The sequence below is a fragment of the Styela clava genome, chromosome 3 (assembly GCF_964204865.1).
Source record: "Styela clava chromosome 3, kaStyClav1.hap1.2, whole genome shotgun sequence".
In the NCBI taxonomy this organism is placed as follows: Eukaryota; Metazoa; Chordata; class Ascidiacea; order Stolidobranchia; family Styelidae; genus Styela; species Styela clava.
Window position 1 is genome coordinate 9,333,918 of NC_135252.1, and position 24,147 is coordinate 9,358,064.

A 24,147-nucleotide genomic window follows, 5' to 3' on the forward strand; every position below is an offset into this window, starting at 1 on the left:
AATATCATTTTTGAAGCTTTATAGCGTGCTATATATTTTGAATGCATACATGTTATGGCTTACTTCCAATTGTAATTTTTTTGATTGATTGCAGTGCAATTTTCAGTTTAGGATCTAAAAATAGCTGGCTTAAGAAAGCGATACGAAAATCTTTTTTTATGACCAAGCGCTTTACTTTTTATTTACCATTTACCATGACATCAGTGATCCATTATATATTGTTTGACAAAAAAATTTATTTTGTCTTGAAAAATTGGAAAGTTTATTGAAAGTTTGTTGTATGAAAATTGATGAAATAAATCATGTTACTATCAGACTACCAATGATTTTCAATACCTCAGTAGGCTTTGTTAGAATCAAATTTGTTTTCTTATTTGTGACATCTAGCTCCTAATTCTATCTAACTGCATTTAAAGTAAACATTATATAAAATGAATATTGAATATTTTACCAAATAAAAAAATTTATTGTATAGATTCCAACAATTTATTTTGCTACCTACCTCATTACTTATTCCACGAACTTTTTTCAACACAATGCGATTTCTAAATTGTAAGATCATGTAATAATTATCAACTGCCATTTGTGTAACTTGTTATGTTGGCACAAGCACAACTTCATTTATATTGCTTCGTATTATTTATAACTTTTTATTTTTTATAAAACACAGGCTTCTGGTAATGGACGTGCGAGCCCAAAAGCAAAGAGAATACCTAGTCCTGTCAATCGAGGACAGATCAGAGGTCGGAATCCATCACCGAAAGGTCGCAACCCTTCACCTCTCAACAGACCTCCATCTCCAAATACTGATGGAATATCTCCATATACTCCTGAAGACACTGCCAAAAAGGTGAGACTTTATTAAATTTGAATACTAAAAGTGTTCTGATGAAGACAGCTAACATAGTGGAAAATATTTATGTACAATACCGTTCAGTATGATATGTTTATTATACCTAAATGCCAGTATAGATTATTCTTATTTTTAAATTGAGTTGTTTTATGTTGAGGATTTTTGTTCACAATTAATTCTGATATTCTTGATTATAAATATATCATAATATGGAACTAAAAAGGGGCAAACTGCGGCCAGCAGGCCAAATCCGCCCCATTGGGTAATTCAATCTGGCCAGCCTGATGCTGCGACAACTGAACTAAAATCGAATTTTGATTTTTAGCTAATCTACTTTTACATAATTTCGCGATTTTATGAAAATGAATTTTGTATAGGGACTTAAATTCATAAAATTGTAGGGTATTCCATGAATTTATGATATTTTTTATGCATTCATTTCGCAAATTAATGTGCAAAACTGCAATATGCCCCAGATTTTTTTCTTGGTACTGATCGCCGTAGGTGACCATAGTGTACCTTTTCTCTATGACAGAGGTGTGCAACCGGACCCGCCAAGCCATTTAGTGTGGCCCTTATCAACACTCAGACTTTCCCCCATCAAGCATAAAATCCTAATCTGACAGTTTATGTTTAACAGTTGATATTAACAAACTATTCAAGAACTCGAAATTTCAATTGTCCCTCTAAAATGTTGAATAACCAAAATTTTGCATTGTGGGAATGTTTTAATTCGTTGTGCACTTGAACTAGTTTTTTTACGTGGTACAGCTAGATTTCAATATCTAGGTTCTCTATAGTTTTATTTTCTTATTTTAGATTACCGGTAGTTCCTTCATTTTCAAATTCAAATATTTGTCTATTTTGGCATTTCTTGCTGATATTGGAATATCTTCGTTATAATATTATCACAACATAGTTGTCAACTAAATTCATTTCATCTATTATTATTAAATCTTAGTTTTATTAATCTCAATAATAACACAATTGTTAACTAAATTGCTAAATTCTACTTTTTAAAAATGACCTTCCGCCCATTTATTTGTGAATGACAGAATTTTGCAATCAATAGTGCAAGAACTTATATCATGTGGGAAATGCACTTTAACGCAATAATTAGCAGGAATCACATGATATTTCCTCAATACCTTTGCATTACACAAGTTTTTCAGTGCATTCGTTAAATGTATTGGTCATTAGGTAGGTCAGAGTAATTATTGTGGCAGTGGACATTGTAAGATATCCTATGTTATGTTGTTCAAGAATCTTGAGAAAATCTCTATAGCATGGAGAATAGCCCTCAAGTAACTCAAGTTTTGAAATCCTTTGTTTCACGTTGTTGTTCTTTCATAAAAGTGTGGCCACAATGGGAGCTCATTTCTTTTATGTGGTAAATAAATATGAATAGCCCCAAAGTAAAGAGATGATGCCTATGTCCTAATGTACAATCACTTTTTGTTTGCCATTCATTTGATTTAGTCTATATATGGATAAAATAAACTAATATGCCATATGTAAATATGCAGAATAACTAGATAATAGGAGTGATTCGCGAACCAATATTAAACATTTTTTTAATTCCTTTTATGTTATGCTGATGTTATTTCACAAAGAATTTCGGTCACAAAAATTCTGCTTTTTGTTTCCATGTCACCATAAAATCAAAAAAAAAATCTTCAATTTCAATCTCATTTCAGCTTATATAAATAAACTCAGATTAAAGAGGCAATATACCAGGCTTATGCTTTGATTTTATTTGTTTTTAATGACACATTTGCTTTACTCCCCGATTTTGTTTTTGTTGTGTAACCCAGTTCATTATTTTTATCTATCACACAAGACCTATATTCAAGAAAATTTGATTCCTGTTATTGACCTCAACAAAAACTGAATGAAATGTAGCATTTTATCAGTTTCTACATATAACCAATATAACATAATTTGTTTTGAAATTTGTTGAATATTATCTGTATTACAACGAAAAGCAATAGCTTGTATTTGCGATTGTCAAATAAATTTGATAACTTCCTATTATGTACAATTGTGGCTATTGGATTTTGAAATATTAATATTTGTAGTTATTGCATTTTAGCATTTGTCATCATTTTAGGAATTTTTTTTTATTTTTTTATTTGTGCGATAATTTTGACTGATGATAGTAGTGTCAATGTCAGGTCAAGGTTACCTCAATGTTGCTTTGATAATAAGCAAAACAGCGCAAGCTGTGTTTTTCTGGCTATAGACTAGTGTATACCAAACTGAATGATATGCAAGGTTAATCCCTTCAGCACATTTGTGGTGATAGGAAATTCTAGAAATGTAACAGTTACTTGATGCTTATTATCACGATGTCGATAACTATTCTTTGTTTATTTTTTGACTTTGTTTTTCAGGTCTCTCGGGTAATGAAAGCTCGACTGTATCTGCTACAGCAAAACGGACCAAACTCGTTCAGGATAGGTGGAGACTCACCTGAACACAAATTCCGCGTAATCGTTGGTCCTCAGGTTAGTTTTGCTCTTATCAACGATTTCCTTCTTCAGTTACTTAGCTTTAACCCTAAAGATGTCCAAATCGATTTGAAATTAGTTATATTATTTCCAATTTAAAATGCCCAACTGTATCAAAAAAGCCTTCATTTAATTTCCTAATCTGTAACAAAGGAACCCATCGAATATTGTTTATATTAACATTCTTCTATTTCCATCTTCAAACTGATTGAATATACAACAACTGTGTGTACTCATCTGACTTTTTATTGAAACAGTCAGGTGAATATCGCTTCAAACTTTTATCTTGAAATCCGCTTAAAAACATCCATTTCTTGTAATTTTTTTTTAAATCTAAAAACATTCGACAAAATCATTGGAAATATGAGGATTTGGCGCTTATTATGTATATTTTTTATTCTATATTTCAGTCTTGTAGTTGTGGAAGAACTTTCTGTGTTCATGTGTTATTCGTGATGTTACGTGTATTCAAACTTGATGCAGGTAGCCCTTTGCTATGGAGGAAGAAATTGAAAAATTTTGAGGTAAGCAATATAGGCAACAAATGGTTTTGGAAACTTGTAGAATCATGAACACAAATTTGTAAATATATTCAATTTTTTTCTTTGTTTCAAGGTGTTTTATTCTCATACGCCAAGTCCTGTGTATTTTTCTGTGTTGTATTCCAATTATTCCAACACTACATATGGTAACGTCAATATGTTTTTTTCTATCATCAGCAATTGAACAACTGATTTAGTTTAAAAAAATAAATTTTGATTGAAAAACTAATTTTCAGTTTTTATCACCTGGTTATTCACTTCGCAGTTTGTCTAATTGTATTTTGTTTTGAGTTCAATTTTCTTGATTACATTCAAATAATAATTAAATTTCACTTGTGCTTCATTCACAGGTGGAAACCTTATTTCGTGATTATCACGAGCGATGTAAATCAAGAATTTCTCCCAAAAGGAAATCAAGAGTAAAGAGAATGGTTTCACAAATATCACATGGAAACCAACAACAAGATACCTCTAGTAACAGTGACGATCAGTGAGTTTTAACTAGAAATTGAAAATTAAACCAAAATGGGACATATGTTTTATCATATTCAAATCAAGCATGGGCTATTGATGTATCATGTCTTTTAAGTATAGTGTATGTGTTACTCATAGTTGATGCTTATCTGATATTTATTTCCACGAATACTTCTACGTGACACCTTTATTAGTGGTCATATCATTGGCCAAATTAATCCTTGTTAACGTAGGTTGTGGATATGCTTCCTATCCTTTAATTACGGGTTATCTGCTCCAATTTTATTACATTTGGTTCCACAAAACTCGGTTTTGCCATTGCCTAAAGCTACCTTAACAATGCCATTTAGTGTTGGTAGTAATTGCTTTTACTGCGAAAGCGTAAGATAATAACAGTCCTCGAAAGGTTTTTTATTGTTGGGAAGTATAATAACAAACGCTGTCTGGCGGAGAAGTTCAAAACAAACTGGGTGGTTGATTTATAACTTTTAAAATATATCAGAATTCATACCAATTTTCTGTGGCGTGACACATGATAAAAACGAAAAATATTGAATTTATTTATCCTGTTAGAAAATAATGTTGACTATTCATTAATTTGATTTGTGAAGGTTGCTAATTTAACCCAATTGAAAGCTATATGCTCATCTTTCCTACAAAATTTTGAAGGTTTGTTTATATATTATATATAGGTAATAAAATTGGTCATGTTGAACAAATGTACAACATCATATAAGCTGATTTTGATTGATTTTTAGATAGAACTGGAATATTTTTTTTATTATTATGAGGCTAGCCGGTAATTTCATTTTGTTATACTTGTTCTAATATGAAACCAAATCATACAAATATTATATAAATACCTTATAAAATAGCGTCAAATTTGAAATAATAAATTAATCAAGTCTTTATGAGCAATTACCTTTAATACGGCTTGTGTGGGAAATATTGTGCTAATGTAGTTATGTCTTTATCGGGGATGAGGTAACTTGACATAAAATTATGATGTATTCGCCCACATGATCATATAATTTTCTTCCAATTCTCTTTCATCATTTGATCGAAACGTTTCATAATGTTCTCTTAATCATGTTTTGTACATTTGCTTCATTTATTAAAATTAAATGTTGTCCGTTTTATTTTCAAGTGTTCACAGCTTTTCCCACTACAAATTTGTTTTTATCATTCTTAGTTTTTTTTGGGTTTAAATTGAAACTTCAGTCCATCTGTCTAAAATACAATGACATTTATCCTAAACTACTAATTATATTGTCCCTTCGGCAAAATGCAAACTGCGTGCTTTAACTGTGGATTGTTACTATACAGCTGATTGTTATTTGTATGGTTCTGTTTTTGTTATTCATTACATTTAAATATGTAGATTTTACATGTCTTGAAATTGAATAGAGATTTACAATAAAGGAAAAATTACACCAATGTTATATATTCAAAATTAAAATATGCGGGGTGACCCCTTCAAAAAAAAACATAATTTTTTTAAATTCTAATACAAAAATAAAGAAAATTTACTTCATAAAAACAGTCGAACTTCTGTTTGTGTTGTTTGTACACAAAAGTGTTACGTAATCTAAGACACTCTGCATAAGAGACATATTCTTCATATAATAAATATACATTGTGTAGTACATATTTATGCTCATTATCTCAATTCAGTTTTTATTTGAAAATATTTTTTCTAGGATCAGTCCCCATATTTTCCAAACTATAAAAATGACCACACCACTCTTTATTGTTGATTAGAGGATCATTTATCTAACTACTGCTCCTTTTTGGTTGCCATTATGTTAGAGAACGCAGTCAGTCAACATGACTATATTGTGTGATTTGAAGGTCTCCCATCATACTTTCACAAATTCCATTCTGTAATGTTTCATTAGACCGAATTGCTTGTCTGAAGAAGCTTGACTTTGGCTGATCATGGCAAAATTTTTATTTTTAAGTTTTGTGAAAAACAATGTTTCGATTGTGGAAAATTCTAAAATAGGTTTTCTTTATATTAATTTCTGTCTTTTATGTCTGCATTTTTAATTTGAATACTTTTCAATTATTTCTAATGTTTAAAATATGTAATAAATTATTTTCTAGTTCTTCTAAAGGCGAAGAAGAAAACTGTCCAATATGTTTATTACAAATGATTGATGATGAACCTATAACAGTATGTGAAGTCGGATGCAGGAATAAGTTACACACACATTGTGTAGATATATGTGAGTTTTTCTTTTTAATCTATATAGCATAGCAAAAATAGAGCAAAAATAAACAGAAAAGATGAAATTTTCTGACATAATTAAGGGTTTATTCTGGCATATTATTCTTTATTCTAATTGCACCAAGTTTTATCGATAAACTTCAATAAATAAAATTTTGAATATTTTTCGCCATTTTATAGTTGATGGTATGAATTATCATTTTAAATATTATTAATCACAGGGGCAGAGGAATGCCGAAGAAATGGAGATTCATTAAAATGTCCTTTGTGTAGGGTGGTTTGGAAACCAGCAGAAACAGCACGAAGACCATTTTTGGTTGAAATTCCAAGAGAATATGAAGATACAGCGGACTCTTGGGTTCGGGTGAGTGAAATTTAAAAAAAAAATTCAATCCATTTTTTTTTTATCAAATTCTAACATTATTTACTTATGATCAACAGGCATTTGGTTGGGAGTTAGTTTCCTGCCTTTTCTCAGCTCATCCAAATATTCGAGAAAATGGTCTTCGAAGATTATCACATGATATCACTGGAGCTTTACTTACTTCACAACCAGCTGACATTCCGGATGATAATTCAGAAGATTCTGACAGGTAAAAAATAGTATAACAATGAATTTTTGCTAAATAAGAAAAATGATTTGAAATATTCATTTTAATTTGCCTTCACTTAATTTCATTGCTGTCATGATAGGATAATTGGGTGAGTTACATGTTTCATGAATGTGACATTGCCTATATTTGCTTATCGGTAAATAGTAATTTTTGTGTATCACACCATGTTTCTATTTGGTACATGTTAGGTTGTAAGTCATCATATAATCTTTTATATCAGTGTTGCTCAAACTTTTTTTTATATCGCGACCCACTTGGCATTGCCAATTTGTTTTGCGACCTTCAGGAACTAAAATAAAAATAGGTAAAATATAATAATACATAAAATATTAAAAAAATAATAAAACTTACAATACCTTCAATGAGACTGATGTGCTCGCATATTCTTGGATAAAAGATCGAATCTTAGCCCTATTTTGGTGACGGTGGGTCGCAGTACTGGTTCTAAATCTTTCAAATTTGATCGATATTTTGTTTTAACATAAGTTAGTCTCGAAAAAGATTTCGCCATTTGGTTCTATATGTTTCTTGAAGTCGTTAACTGAAAATAATCTTAAATGAAAAATAAACTGTACAGAGAATGGTACACAAAATAAAATTCAAAGGATTTTTTTTTAAATTAAAAATCGAGGTTTTCGATGATTTCTTACAGTAAAAAGTCGTTGATTCGTACCTACTCAAACATGATATATTTTAGAATATGTTTAAATAGATTTTGTGCAATCGACATTGACCATGTTTTTAATCTCAAGGGAACAGATATGGTATTTACACAGCAGTCATCTTATTAAATTTGTAACTGACGTATATATCGTGGTAATCACCAATGGGATTCAAATTTAGAATCCAATGTCTAGCCATGCCTTGTTCTGTCTACATATCGCCGGATGAGAACAGAACAGGCCTAAGTCACATTTTTGAGTTTTGAGAAAATCGCAAAAAACAGTTTTGAATTTTATCATAGTTGAATATCTAGTTATGTATTCTCAGTGAAGATCTGAGCTTTGGCTAGGATAAGGTCCCTGATAATAGCTTTTTAATCAACATCTTTTGGCACTTCAACTTCGATTCGTTTTCATTTTTTACCCCCCTAAAGACATTTGGCCTATTCTGTTCTCAGTGATAATTGACGGACTTAGGCCCTTTCTGTCACCCATTGGTTCTTAGGCCCAATATACACTACACAAATTCCTATAATTGTGACTTAGGTCTGTTGGCCTAACATATCTCTGCTTGCTAATGCCAGTATGCCTCAGTTTCACAGCAGCCTTGTTGTTGTTTTTGTCTTGTGTATTGAATCAAAACAACAGAACAACTAACGAACTACAAAATTAGACCAATTTTGAATGTGAAGTTTTCAAAAAAGGAATAAAAAAGAAACTGAATATGAAAAATCAAAAAACAATTCAAAGGGTTTGAAACCCTGTGTCTTTAAAACTGGTGAATCGATCTAAATAGAGGAAGATTCATCATCACTGTCTGATTCATCTGTTTCATCATTTTGAATGGTGAGACTCTCGTAGAACGTATGGTATTGCGGTGGAATGAGATTTTTTTTACACAGCTTCATTAAGGCACCATATTTTTCCATTGTAATTCCCGGTTTTTTTTTGTAGCTTCGCCTCATTTCATTCATCCTGGGTAACATATCCAGGGTTCCTGAAATTCTTCGACTCAACCTCACTTTTTTTATGAATGAAACTTCCTGATATTCTTCTTCTGCATAAAGGTACTTGAAGAAAAACTTATCAGGTTTTTCACCAGAAAACTTGGCCTGCATGATCTTAGACCATTTGATCTTTGATCCATTCACTTTTAGGTTTGATTTGTAAACGTCTTGAAACATGGTGAGTTTTTCTCCAAATTTGAAATCCAGGATATCACTATGGGACATTCTAGTCATAGTTATATTTCTATTTTTATTCCCTTTAGTCAATGCTTGTACGATGACAGATTCCCACTGATCGGTGGTAAAGGTATGCAGCCGTTTTGACTCTTTTTCGATAAGAGAATGTGCACAGTCATTCTCGTTTTGGCTATGCCCTGTAACAAAAAAGCTTAACGTTATATCTGAAAATCCAAACCAATTAAGGGCAAGGGATAGCATGATGTATACCATGCGGTTGCAATTTTGTCCTGCGCATCTGTCACAAAAAAGGTACACACTCTTCACACCCTTTTTTTGTAAAAACTTCAAGTAGAGCAACAGTGCAGACGCCACCTCATTTGAACCCTTTTTTGCTTCTTCCTCATTCCACAAGTAACAATGAACTTCTTTAAAAGACGAGATGTCCGAAACTGTGAAGTTGTAGTTTCGCAGTCTCATGCTATAGTAAAATGAGGAACTCTCTCCTGCAGGTGCCAGGAGTGTTTTTTGAAAGTCAAATGCTGATGCTTGAATATGGCTATTGTCTTGTGCTTTTTCTTTTATTTGTGCTTTGAACACCCTGCTCAAGTTCTTTTCTTGATCATGTTCTGCCTTTGATTTTACTATTTCGGTAGTTCTCAATGAATCTTTTGTATTGTCCCATGCATCACATATGTCACATCGATCCTTTTTGGGTTGATGAAATTTTATATTAAAATTATCATGAAAAATGGACAAGTAAGCTTCGTATTTCAAGGGATTCTCAATGTTATTTTCTGCACAGAATCGTATGTACATACGGTGCATAGTAGCCACATCTAATGTTGGAGGCAAATATTGATATTTAGACTCCTTTCGAACATAGTGACTTTGAACTGTCTTAAACATACAAATATGTTCAATTACCTTTTCCACTTTTTTTGGATCAAATCTGTTATGGGGTACAGTTATACCACGCATATCATTTTCAACACTTCCAATAAATTCTTTTGATAATGCTGTTCTAACTTGTTTTCTTGAAACATCAAGAGTTGTGAGGAAAAATGTCTGACAAACCTCAAACTGATCTCCACTTTCCTTCTGAAGAAAATATTTGAAACTAACATCTCTTTTTTTGCGTCTGACTTCAATATCTGGTCTCAATCTGCTTCTTTTAATTTTGCATTTTTCAATCATTTTCGTAATATAAATTCTTTTTGACAATATGTTATCTAATTTCCAATAATTTTCAAATAAAACTTCTCTGTCCTTGGCAGAAAATATTTCATTGCACTTTTTTTTACATGAACTAGAACATGTTTTCTTTATTTCTCTTTTAGGCATCAATCTAATTTCTTTATTTTTTGTTCTGTATTGGTAAGACTGTCCATGCATTCGAGCTTCCTTCCTAATATTTCTCTGCCACTTGGAGATATTTCTTTTTCTTTCTGTCAAAGGAGTAGGTGTTATCCAGTCTGTTGAACACTGTTCATTAACCTGATTTTCTGTTTGGTCACAAAGCTTATTTATGTCACACAGATTCCATGTGATGGCAGTACCTTCCTTGTGTTCTACAAGGTTAAAATATGGCCAATGGATCGCAGTTTGGAACACTTTAGTTATAAAAAAACTTCCTTGTCTATCCTCACAGTGAACACTTCTACACTTTGCTTTGAATATGGGATATCTTTCATAGCATAGAATTACTTCTTCACTTTCGACGACTGAAATGTCAACCTGGTGCTGTACTGTGGAATTTGATTTATCACTGTCAGATTCATTGTTTTGAGCCGTCCAATAACATGGCATAGACTGAGACTTTTCCTTCTCATAATTATAAGTTGGATCTTTATCTGAATCATCATTATAATATTCAAAAGATTCATCTGATAAATTTTCTTCCTGGTCTTCGTTTTGAGAATTTTGAGCTTCAACAAGGACAAAATCTTTTTCCTCATCACCGATATCAAGTTTTAAAGCATTTTTTGGAACTGAAGTTGTTTGATTGTCAATAAAAAATTTGACTCGAACAGTGTTGGAGTAGACGCAAACTATCACTCCTTTTAACAGCGTCTTATCTTTATATGGTAAACTATTACTGTATTCACGCTGTTCATTATCGAAATATGTAGCAGGGAGATAAACTTCTTTTCCTGTTTGCAGAATCTGACTCTCAGTGCTATCCCAACTTCGTGTGCCACAGGGGAATTCAGATTCAGGACCTAACATTGCTTCACTGATAAATTGTATATAGCTTTGGGAAAAGTTAAACATACAAGATTATTAAGTAGAACACAATTTAATACATACAAGACTACTAAATAGCACACAATTTAATATTTATAATCTTTAAATTATTATGCAGTTATACTTAAAGCCTGCTATTCAATATACCAAGGCTCTTATCCCATTTAATATCTAACTTTCCAGGGTAAGCTACCTCTAGTAACCTGTTTCCTGTAGCACATGCTCATAAGTATAACTGCAATATGCTTTATCAGTTGTCTTCATCACAATGAATAATTTGTTTCAGCCAATCAGGACAATCATATTTATTTTTTCATGTTCTTTGGGACTACTTGATTCTAAACTTTGCCATAGAATGGGCCTATGTTCATTTTGACAGTAAATATGTGGGACTGAAAGGGCCTAAGTCCAGCATATTGGACATAGGCCTGTTCTGTTCTCAACACCTCTATGATTATAGCATTCCTAAGTCCAGCTAAAATTTTTATTATTGAGAAATTCAGGATTTCAAGACCACCATCTTGTAGAGCATGGCTCAAAACCCCAAAATATTGAAAAAAGTGAATTTTGCAAAAATGTGACTTAGGCCCCTTCTGTTCTCATCCGGCGATATGGAAATAAGGCTATTACTTATTGCATCAATTACATATCTCGTGCGCAATGTATTGTAAGGATTTCTCACCTTCACAAACATTCTATATATAAATAGTGGTGTAACTCTCTTTGTACGGCAATTGCAATCTTTCAGAAGCTGTGTCGATTTCACTCACTCAGTAGTGAAGATAAAGATTTAATATTCTGTATATGATAATTACCGATATTTTTTAGTCCTGTATATGGTTTTCTCACTTTTATTTGCTATTCTATTCAGTGGATATGACAAACGAATTTAGTTGAAACATCTTTTGAAATTGAATCATATGAATATGGATAATCAAAGACTATTTTTAAATTTAATGTGCCTTTGTTACAGTAAAATGAGGATTAATAGTATGTCATAGTTTGCAAAGTAAAAGATTTTATGATCTTGGCCTTTCTTATGATCTTAAATTGATGAAATATAGTATTTATTATGAAAGGAAATTCATAATTCTATAATACCCATAATAATTGTTTAGATATACCACAGTTTAATCCACACCTGCATTTCCTCTATAATTCACTCTGAGAATGAGAATGTAACATGCATATGAGACACTTTTTATGTAAACTATATATTAAAAATAAAATTTCAATTCAGATCTTCACCAAGGGGTGCAACTGCAGATCCAGAGTCCTCTGCTCTTTCGTTGAATTCAAGTCTGTCAGCATGCTGTTCCATTCTTGCTATGGTTTGTGCAGATCCAGAGTACAGGGTTTATGTAACTGCTTTGGTGAGAAACTATGCTTAAGTTATAGGGCTTAATGAGAATTACTGATTACTATTATACCAATGAAGTAAAGTTGATCATCTGAATGGTTAATATTCAGTCTTATAATTTTAACAGTGCAATTCTTGAAGTGTGAACTGATAACATTGCCTTCTTGGAGTAATTTTGGGTAAAAAAATGTACGTGTGTTATAGTAAAATTTTACGAGTTGTTTTTAAGTTAGGTATAGTCTCAATCTCTAAACTAATGGACGCTTTGCAATTCAGAGAACACTTCGAGCAATGCTGGCATACACACAATGTCAATCGACAGCTGATGTGAAAGCTTTCCAGAAAATTCTATCTCCTGTCATCGAAACTATTCTTCTGAAATGTGCAGATAGCAGTCGGTATGTTTTTTATTCACTGATGTATAGTAAGAAGTGATTACATTTAAAGAGCTAATAATTTGGTGTGAAAAATACATCTTTTTTTGGCATGAATTCGGCATAAGCGATCAGTGTAAAATCTTTATTGAACCACCAACATAATCAGTATGTGGGGGCATCCTAGGTCCAGCATGCCCTAAGAAGTTGGGTTGAAAAATATAGGTAATGATAGCTATTTTTGAGACACAACTTATAATTAAATAGTGTTCAGTGCTATAGTCGAAGAAAAAAGTGATTTTCATGTCCTAACAATAACAGCACGAATAACAATTACATCTTTTTTAAACATGCAAGATTTTTGTCCATTTGGTAGCCATGAAGTCATTTTTTGCAATAACTATCCCCACATGATCGTAAGTTCAAATAATTTTTTACATTCAAGAGTTCAAAATATTTCTTTGATATTATTTTTTGTCTGGGCTTGTTGTATCAATGAAACATGATGTTCACACAAGCTTATATATAGCCGAATTCTACAATTTTCAATTAACAATGTTTTATATTCTAGACGTGCTTTACAATTATCTGTCAGCACTATCATGGAACTTTGCAAAGGACAATCTGGGGAACTCGCAGTCGGAAAGGAAATAGCAACAGGTTTGTGCTGAAGGATATTCTACAAGAGCGCTAAATCAAATTCATTTCAAATTTCAAATTCAAATTTCAAATTCATTGTTTGCCTTAACTTAGGACTATGTTTATGATACTTTGATATTTTACAACAAGAGAGCAATGCTCAAATATTTGGACACGTGGACCAGAGCGAAGCAGTCTTTACCTTTGACGTTACCGATACCATACCCTCAAAAAACTTCCGAGTTTTCTGTCGCAAGAATTTTCACAGTCAGTCGTACGGCTTGGTGAATTAAAAACTGTGTTGCCATAATTAAAAAGTAATAAAGCTCAATTAGAAATATTAGATCTCATAAGATTCATAGAAAATTTAGGAATAAATAAAAGTAATAGCCTTCTGGCAAAAAATCACTGAAAATTTACAAAACGATTGGTCCAGTATTCGAAGAGAAAGGCGATTTTTTAATAATGACGAAAAACCACAACAACAAAATAATATTGAAACGATCGTTATGTCCACTGACGTGTTCAAAATGCTGTCTAATTCCAAAAGAGGGCATCTAAAATAGTCACTTTTATTGATATAAGTATTAAATATCGATCAAATTATCAATATTGAAAAATTTGTTTTTTTTTATTTCTATTTCACTTTAAATCTTAACAGAACCGGTTCAAGAGTTGGTAATTACACTTTGTATAGATTTAGATCAACATTTCCTTTACGTCAAGCAGAATGAAATGTATTCCAAATTTCATAATGATTATCTGAAATCTGCCAACGTAGCTAAATACTTGACGTCACTGATCTCAAGTTATTTATTCTTTCCATTTTTATTACTGGTTTAAAGTATTCTTATATATTATTATTGAGTTTGATTTCTATTCAGAATCCTTCACAGTTGGAGATGTAGACCTCATCATCACTTTTCTAGAATCTGGACGATCTCCTGATTCTTCTTCATGGCAGTGGATGTTAGGAAGGTTGAATGTTCTTAATGAGTTATTTAAAGAATTCAAACATAAATTTATACTTTCGTAAGTATTTTATTTTTTATGGTTGCCATTTACGTAGTAAAATTTATGTTCAAAATTGAGTTTTGATCATGTTTCAAATATGTCCTCTAACTTCATAGACCGGTTTTCAAAAATAAACAAGATGCTACCAAATATTTTTTTCAGTGATTTGCCATGTTCATATACATGGCAAGAGTCCATTCCCAACATTTCTAGATAAGTCTTGTAATTACGTTTGCATTAGCTTAAGTCAGAAATGTCCAAAACGAATCAAATATTTGTATACATTCAAAATTCGTTAAATTCGATATGGTAAATTTTTGCAGTTAGGAATAATTTGGAACAGTTCATTTCAACTCGCCCCCAGTTTATAATGTATATTTTATATTTAAAAATATTTTTCTTTAATGTATGTGAATTAGTGACATATTCGCTTTTGGGCATCTCTGCCTTGAATCCTTATTTGATAATATTGAATCTTATTCTTCAGGGGGGAACCAGGTAACACAGATGCAGAAAGTGAAGGATTCATATCAGCCAAATTATCGAAAGTAACCAAGTTCACAGCAGATTGCCTGAGAATTTCCAAGCATCAAAATGTGGTTAAAATGGCTCACAAAGTTTTTGTTCAGGTAAACTATTTGTTCAATTTCACTTTCAGAATTAGTAATATGTATTTATGTAATACATGATCATTGAAATGTTCCTAGTTAGTAAATCAGTATTAGATACCTGCATAAATATATATATATACAGAGTGTGTTGTAGATAATATGTAAAATAATATAATGAATAATTTGGAATGCTTTTAACCCGCAGGCTGTAAATTTTGGAAGCAGAGATTCTGTCTTCATGACGACTTGTATGCACTTGTTGCAAAATCTTGACTATCCAAGGCTGAAGAAAAGGGTTGCACAATTTTTACCAAGTGATAATGCTGTCGTTGCAGAATGGTAAATTTTCCATAATGACTTATTTTGATTTCTTTGATTCAGATTTTACTGAAGTTTAAGTGATTCTCATACCTATGTACATAATATTTATAAAATTGAATTAGAATTATTGGTAACTATAAAGTACCATTGTTTGCCACCTATGAATAGAGCAATACTCAATCTCATTGCGATGAAGCTATTCTGGTTCCCACAGTAACCTTCCGTATCGATCTTATTTTCATGTAATTGTTGCTTTCCAAACCCTTGACCTTTTCTCTCCTCACAAAGAAGATCTCTCACTCACCAAACAAGATTTTGGATATTTCTGACAATCTTCTGCATGGAGCCCTGTGAAGACTAATTGATATTTGACCTCTTGGTTTCAGCATCTCCCTAGTTCAAGTTCAAAGCTCATCTTGAAATGTCTATTTTAACATTCTTTCGAAACAAGTTCCATGTTTTTGTTTACCAGGGAAAGCTTATCAGGTTCGTGTGATGATTCTGACATGAAAGAACAAACAGTCCCTGCGAGCATCAAGAGTCCAGTTCTGGATTCAAATCCATCTGTTGGTGAAATTGGTTTGGCTTCATCAAGTTTAGCAAAGTTTCCATCATTCACAGTTTCCAGTCAGCGTGCCACCTTTCCACCTGCGCATTTGGCTGAAGCTACAATGCATATTGCTTCATCACCTCCTCTACCCGATGGTGGAGATTTCGAGGAAGGTTAGTATTTGCTTTTTCCCCTTATATTCAAATTGTTTCTTATTTGTTATACAGTTTAATAAAGTTATATTGCAAGAACCTTGACATAGGTGTGAAAGTTAGTAATTTATGAATAAGGATGCAGGCGTTTTGTTGTGGATTTGTATCTCACTTTGAAACCAATATAAAAATAAATAGTTGCAATATTGTTATCTATTTGTTGCTATAATTGGCAAATCTAGCATGTTTAGTTAGTATAAATATTTTTTCTTTTTGTGCAGAATTGAACCATGCTCACCAGGAAGCAATGTATCTTGGAAGGTCTTGTGCCCACCCCCCAACACCCCCTCCATCTTCTGATGATACAACCAATTTGGCAGATGCAATTCAAGTATGTTTAACAATGTTTTCTTATCATCTAGTACTTCTGCAAACCTAATGATAACTTTTATTGGTTTATAGGTCAGTTTGTTTCGTCCCATACATTGCTTTAGTCCACATGAAGAAAACAATGGACCACCATTCAATGAGCCTAGGCAACCTGTTTTAGATGGTAGAACTAGGAATCCCGTCCAGTCGATGCATATGCAGAATGACGAAGAAGAGGAATCAATGTCCCCACCACCTTTACCAGTCAAGGAAAGGAGACTTGCAGCAGAACAGTCCAAGTCTGCCCCTGTACCTCCAGCTTCCCCTGATCGTTCTGTGATGCCAGAATCTAGAAGACAACGTCCTACCCTACTGAGACTCAGATCCGAAACATCCGCATTCAGACAAACAAAAGGATTCTCAAGTGCCTCAAAGAAAAGTGTAACCCCAGATTCTGAAACGAGCCTGTCATCTCCATCTTGCAGGGAAAGAAGCAGCAGTCGAGAGTCTGACTCTTCTGCTTCACAAGATTGCTTAATGAAAAGCGCTGACCGTCGTATGAGCGTAAAAGAACTTGCAGAGAACATAAACAGAAAACAAGGCCGTCCACATGCTCCAAATATAAAGAAAGAAACACCAACTCGCGGTGGATTCATGTCGCCTCAAAATAAGACAAATGTTTATCAAATGCTCGATAGAGGTGATGCTTCTGCTAATTTACAAGATTCGCCGACCAAACAACTGCCTCTAAGAAACATTTCTGAACCAGAACCACCTGATCTATCTGCTCAATATAACACTGGAAATATTGCTAAGAAGCCACTTATGCTTGCAGCAAAGTATGAAAGCCATCCGATCAGCCGAAACATAGCAAGGCGTGGTACAATGGAAAGGTATAAAGAGAAAAAACGTTTGGAAGGTCTTACCAACCCACCCCAGACATTGCATGAAGTTAGGACACCAGATTCTGATTATGCAGACACGCACGAGCCTTTATCGGGCAAAACAAATCCTCCCCTCAATTTGTATAGTCGGTCAACAGAATCTTCTCCGAGCAGAGGTAGGCCAATGCGTGGAATTCTGAAAAATGGACCACCGGATGTAGTGAAAAAGCCTGTTCCACCACCTTGTCCAGCTCAGCGACAAAAGTCAAGTAACACTGATAGCGGTCGAGCATCAACTAGCTCAGCGGATTATTTATCTGAAGATAAGGATTTAACTAACTCTGCTTCTAGCCCATGTAAGAGTGCCGACGAATTTACATCCGTATTTGCGAATCCAAATGATGACCAAGTAGTGCCTAAGTCTTCACATGATGATGCCTTATCACCGTCGACATCTCAATATCCAGTTATTCCACCGAGACCACAAACAGAATCAGAGTCCGATTCTGATTATGTTGGGTCTGAAAAAAGATTCGGTAATGCCAGAGATTCTCTCATTGACCACCACGAGTCTTTTGCAATTGGAACATCATGTGCTACTTCAAACCGTCCCATGAGACCAAAGCAATTGAAAAGAAATGCTAAATCTCCAACAAGAGAAGCAGCAAGGCATAGGGATCCAGTTTTGTCACCAACGACTTCGAGATCGGCTGTTAAACATGTTACAGAATCAGTCCAATCAAGGGATGGGAAGGAATCATTATTTTATATCAGGACGGCCAGACAAGATGAAGATAGGTAAGATTTTGACCGGTATGAGCTAATTTGGGTGTTGTTGATTAATATCATCTTCTAACAGTTATGTCTTTTTATGAACAGGCCGGGAACGAGTCGACATAGAAAACTTCCGCCATTACCAACGGACGATGCATGCTCTACACACCCACCACTGACTGAGGTGAGGAGTAGTTGATTTATATTTTGCCATTTGGAACAGGAATATGTATTAAACCAAGCTGTTGAAGGCACTGCCTTGTTTTGTTTATGCTTATATTTATAAAGTCAGTACCTCGTTTGTTTTTATATCTTATTGGCAATGACAAGTTCAAATTGTGTTGCAGAATCAAAATACACCATGCAGAGAGGGGCTTTCTCTTGAAGATCCAGAATCGGATACATCACAGGCAGAAAAAAATCAAGTTACATTCCAGACTGAAATAGGTAAAAAACTGCAAATTTGTTTCTGTTTCGTGTTGGTACATTGCTAGGGTGGTGAATATAATGACTTTGTAAAGTAAAATGCAAATGAAACAACGATAGCCCTGCATTGTCAAGTCTGCTTTCTGTTGTGACTTATAAAACCAAAATACTATAGGACTAATAACTGACCCTTGGGTAACGCTCTGATATGTACCTTATTGTCCATCTAATAAGCTGATTGTCTAGACCTAATTTTTTGGGTCTGATTTTCTGGAGTCGACTTATTAGGCGCCTCGGCTTATTTTAGTATTTCTTTAGTGGGCTCATTAGCTTTATCAGAAAATAACGAAAAAGGGGGGGACAATACCGTGCCATCCCTGTCAGTTTTCATAATTCAGCATTCTCACACTGGGAATCTGGAATGTCTTCCCTGTGATTAGTATATTTGATGTTGTGACGTTCGTGTATTGTATGTATCAGGAGCAAAAGAAATTATCCATCACATGTGGTAAATCATGAATACAAGGCGCTTTGTCATGTGTACTGTAAACACATCAAAGAGAGAGAGAGAGTGAGTGCATTGGCGCATAACTGAGGAAAATGAGTGAACTAGAATCAATAAAAATAGAGCGTGCATTTGTTCTCAACTAAAAATAAAAGAGGAACACAGTTTTTCTGCCTCTGCTTAATGGTAAAATCGAATAATCCTCATTTTTAGTGCCTATTTTGCCAATAAATACAGTAATAAACTAATAATATATTGCTTTGTTCAAAGGTGAAGGTATCACTCCTGGAGAAGAGATTAACAACACTGCTGATTTCAGTTCAATTGTGGGCAGTGATTATGCATCAGATATCAATTATGCATGTTCTTGCCAAGCCCAAATTGCAGAAGAAGAAAGCAAGTTGTTTGCAAGGGCTCTTGCTGTCAGTTATGTTCAAGATGCACTACCAACCATTCCACACTTAAGTTACACGGAATATGACACAGAAATTATAAGGACACAGGATGAGGTTTGTAAATTATCTCAAACTATGAAGTTATTAGACACAAAGTGGACATATGGATCGTTTTGTTATCATGTTGTTTTTGTTAGAATTAGTACTTATCGATGAAGTATGTTGATAGGTATTTGTCTGTTAGACACTTTCGTATGTTACGCGATATCTCACGAAAGCGAGGTTGAATCTGCTCCAAGTTTCGCATGTGCATTCATCATATCTCAGACCAGAAGCCTATTGATTTTGACTGAATTATGTCATATAATTAGTGATGGGACACACGGTGTCGCTATTGAGTCATAGCGAAGGAATTGGAACCGCAGATCGATAAGTCAGCAGTCTTCGATCGCTATCTAGTTTTTCTTGTTGTTATGGAAAAATCACTTTTCTCATTAACTACTGTATTTTTCCATGGAGAAAGATTGTATTTTTTGCCACAAGGCTTATTTTGATTCATTTCCAAAATTTGTGTGGGCTATGTAAGATTTTTTGTGTACGGGAACATCATCAAAATTAAAAAATTGCACATCTTGTGGTGGTTCGTGATCTGGTGGTCAGGCGAAGTTGTGAACACTGCGGTACCGGTCTAGAGATTGCCAACCTGTACTACTTCGTTTTGGTCTTCGTTACCATATATTTGAGCATCGCTCTCTTGTTTTAATCTGAACTCATTTTTAATCAATCATTATATCTTTAGAATACAGATCTTTCTCAGGAATACCGAATGAATCAACACTGGGTCAAAGGTCATCAAATTGGACTTGGAGCTTTGTCTTCATGCTTCCAAGCTAGAGATGTTTTCACTGGAACGCTCATGGCTGTCAAGCAAGTATGTAAATTGAAATTTGGTTGTTTCATATTTAACTTGCACATTATCTTGCTGTAGACTCTATCAACTCAGTTGTCTTAGTTTTTGTCAGATTCAATTCTGTTGTCAGATAAAAATGGTCATGTTACACATACACACATATTTGTCCGTAGGGAGAGGGAAGGTATTAAGCTGAACATATGGTGAACCACAGACTCTTGTCAAATTACAAGTCCATGTCGGTTATGGCAATAGTTAGCCAGTTATCTGTTCAAGATGCATGGACTTGAATGCGGAGGAAGCCTTAAATGACTAGCAGTTATGTGAACCAACATAGAGCGTTGGCGAGCATATTCCTAACGCCTAGCACAATGTGCCACATCAAGGGGTTCGTGCGCACCCATTCTTGGGATGTCATGAGACATCATGTCTCAATTTTTTGCGTAAAATCAAGTTTTGTTGTGTAATATTTTTAACTATCATATGTTACACAACATAGAATGATCTATATTACCGAATTCGTTTGTAGGTAAATTATCAAAGATGTTCTGCAAAAGAACAACAGCAGGTTTTGGAAGTTATAGGGAAAGAGATCGAAATGATGAGACATTTGTCACATCCGAATGTTGTAAGATTACACGGAACTACGAAGGAAAGCGGCTTGTACAATGTGTTCTTTGAATGGTGTGCTGGTGAGTGGCTCTGCATTTTCTAGTTTACCGACTATATCTCAAAAAAATTATAATTTTATTCGATTAGATGAATGTTTTGAGGCAAAATCAAGTTAAATTTTGTTTTTAACAGGTGGATCAGTCTCCACACTTCTCAGCAAGTTTGGTCCTTTCACAGAGTCTGTTATTTCAAACTATACACTACAAGTTCTTCGTGGGTTGGCATATCTCCATGAAAAATCCATTGTGCACAGGGACATCAAAGGTATTGTATTATAATTTGAAAGTGGGCTCTGCATTTACCTGTAATATTCTTTTTATGTTTTTTTCTTTTTCAATTTTTTCATTGCCCATATTATCTGACTAATTCTATGTTTCATATATCAGGGGCAAATCTGTTAATTGATTGCACTGGGCAACGATTAAGAATAGGAGATTTTGGCGCATCCGCAAGACTAGCCACAAAGTGCACAGGTGCTGGTGAATTTCAAGGACAGTTACTGGGTACCATTGCTTTTATGGCACCAGAGGTAGGTTATTAAACTATTTAGCATTTCATCCAATTCAGATAAAAGACTTTATTTGTAGCAGAATGAGATGCTAGTGTGTGGTTAGTTAGGTTCATTGTCCTCTCATCTATACTTATTGCAACCATGACTTATTGTACAGGTGCTGCGTGGTGAACACTATGGAAGAAGCTGTGACATTTGGGGTGCAGGATGTGTCATCACAGAAATGGCAACTGGTAAACCGCCATGGGAAGCCGATCAACATTCCAATCATTTATCATTGATATTCAAGGTGCTGATTCATAATTTTAATGGAATTTTAGTTTTTTTTTTCATTTAGGATTTTCAGCTTAATGATATTTTTTAAGCATAAAAGATCTTTATGATGAGTTTTGTGACGCAAGTTGAAAATTCTAGGCTGAATCAGCTAAGTCTGAGCAGAATTTCCATCTCACATAAATACAATTAACTGTAGTACAAACTTCCAGGTTTATATAGTCAAGAGCATCTGATTCAAATTTAGTACATTATTTCGTGATCCACCATTCTATTTTTGACTCCACTGGACTGCCTGTGGAATGAGGCAGGCAAACTATCCAATTTATCACAGAAGTCATAGTTTGGATCATACCATCTTCCAAGATTTTAGTCAGATCAAGTTATTCCACTAAAGTAATCGAGTTAATTCTCCAAAAAAATTTATTTTCCCGAGTCTTCTCAATCATAGTTATATATAATAGTATAGCAGAATAATTTATTTTATATCTTTTTTATCCTATTTTTACAGATTGCCAGTTCATCCAGCATACCAATTATTCCTGACCATCTTTCACCAGCATTACGTGATTTATGCAGAAGGTGTCTAGAAACTGACCCCAGCCTTCGGCCACCTGCAGATGATTTGCTGAAACATCCAGTGTTTGTGAGGTGGTGAGATTGTATATAAAACATACACACAAGTCACCATGTACAGTATTCTGAATGCACCTGCCATTGACGATTTGCCAACTGAATGCAGATTGCCAATTTTAGTATTTGGTACTGGCAAGAAATTGTTTATATTTATACTCCATTGAACTTTTTTATCTTTCATTTCATCATTTATTTTACTGTATCAGTTCTGTGAAGTATTGAACACCTTTATAAAAGGCAGTTATTGTTAGTTTTGTTATTGGTAACATTTTTATTGTTAGCGCACTTTTTATAACTGCTTTAATCAGATGTAAACCAATATCTTCAAATCATCAAACAGTATTTGAACGAGTTGGAAAAGTAATCAAGTCGACTGTGGGTTGAACTATTTTAACTAACTAAAAAGTTTATTTTTGTAGCAAGAAACACGAAATGGCTGTATTTTTTGCACTTGGCACTACACATGATATTAGCAATTGGAAAAATCTTTTTTACTACCTTTTTCAAGTTTTAAATGTCAGCCCTTTTGGCTTTTTAAACTTTTTTATTGCTCACCTAAATCATCATAAGTTCTGTAAATATACTATTTTCGTTATTGAATTATATTTGCCATTGTCTGTCAGTCATTCCCTTTCTACTCCATTCCTTTCATTTCGTTTTCTATACATTTTATTGTCAAGAGTTGTTTAGTGGAAAAGTCCCAGGTGTGTTTTCTCAATCTATTTAATGGTTAGAGTGTCTTTCACTGCTTCCTATCATGTCAGAACCATAGATTATATTTTCTCAGAGACAGAGCTGGAATGTACATAAAGTGATTTGAGATTATTATCATTGAGCCTGTGTATGTAATTTCTTAAGTATTTTTGTATAGTTCTCATGTTGCTGTACATTCATTCCTATAAGCTTGAGTTTCCTGGGTTCTTGAACTTCACTGCACCTCTCAATAAAAACGAAAATTTTTAGTTTATTTTCAGTGCTCAGGCCGATTGCTTGGTTGATCTTGTTCTATTGCTTTATATCCAAGTTGCTAATGAGTAAATCTGTTGCGTTCTCTTCTTTTCCACTCTCGTAGTTTGTTATATTACCTGCCTGACTCAGTTTTTTGATTGTGAGACCTTTTATATATAGTAGCTGTAAGTTACCTGGTGTTCGTTATTATTATCTTCATTTTCCCAAATTATGTTCATAACCATTTCAAGCGGAATGAAATTCGAAAAAAAAATGTAAAATGTTTGTGTAATTAAATTGCCAATGAAATGGATTTGAACGGAATATAATAAATATATATAATACCGTGCTTAGGAAAATAGGGCATGCAGGAAATAATCTCGCTAATATCAAAGCTGGTACGCTAAATTATGCGGAGGCCCGGAAAAGAAAAGTCATATGTAAAAGCACTCTAGTATAAAGGCGAAACTAGTGCTCCATGCAATTGCTGATCCCGTTACAATGTTC

At 33.7% G+C, this 24,147-nt stretch overlaps 1 protein-coding gene across 1 annotated transcript in view; it reads left to right on the forward strand.

The window, feature by feature from the left end:
- LOC120341881 (mitogen-activated protein kinase kinase kinase 1-like) overlaps positions 1-23,978 on the forward strand; it is a 29,423-nt gene extending 5,445 nt beyond the window's left edge. Inside the window, exons 7-31 of the mRNA XM_039410440.2 lie at positions 671-850; positions 3,247-3,360; positions 3,774-3,887; positions 4,256-4,395; positions 6,486-6,607; positions 6,831-6,973; positions 7,051-7,202; positions 12,557-12,689; positions 12,953-13,074; positions 13,622-13,710; positions 14,574-14,721; positions 15,191-15,332; positions 15,520-15,653; positions 16,108-16,358; positions 16,619-16,728; positions 16,800-18,388; positions 18,470-18,548; positions 18,712-18,811; positions 19,566-19,804; positions 20,490-20,621; positions 21,130-21,292; positions 21,405-21,536; positions 21,659-21,801; positions 21,941-22,072; positions 22,568-23,978. Coding sequence (XP_039266374.2) covers positions 671-850; positions 3,247-3,360; positions 3,774-3,887; positions 4,256-4,395; positions 6,486-6,607; positions 6,831-6,973; positions 7,051-7,202; positions 12,557-12,689; positions 12,953-13,074; positions 13,622-13,710; positions 14,574-14,721; positions 15,191-15,332; positions 15,520-15,653; positions 16,108-16,358; positions 16,619-16,728; positions 16,800-18,388; positions 18,470-18,548; positions 18,712-18,811; positions 19,566-19,804; positions 20,490-20,621; positions 21,130-21,292; positions 21,405-21,536; positions 21,659-21,801; positions 21,941-22,072; positions 22,568-22,714 — 4,950 coding nt within the window. The 3' untranslated portion in view covers positions 22,715-23,978. The remainder of the gene's footprint in view (positions 1-670; positions 851-3,246; positions 3,361-3,773; positions 3,888-4,255; positions 4,396-6,485; positions 6,608-6,830; positions 6,974-7,050; positions 7,203-12,556; positions 12,690-12,952; positions 13,075-13,621; positions 13,711-14,573; positions 14,722-15,190; positions 15,333-15,519; positions 15,654-16,107; positions 16,359-16,618; positions 16,729-16,799; positions 18,389-18,469; positions 18,549-18,711; positions 18,812-19,565; positions 19,805-20,489; positions 20,622-21,129; positions 21,293-21,404; positions 21,537-21,658; positions 21,802-21,940; positions 22,073-22,567) is intronic.
- Positions 23,979-24,147: the final 169 nt, after the last annotated feature.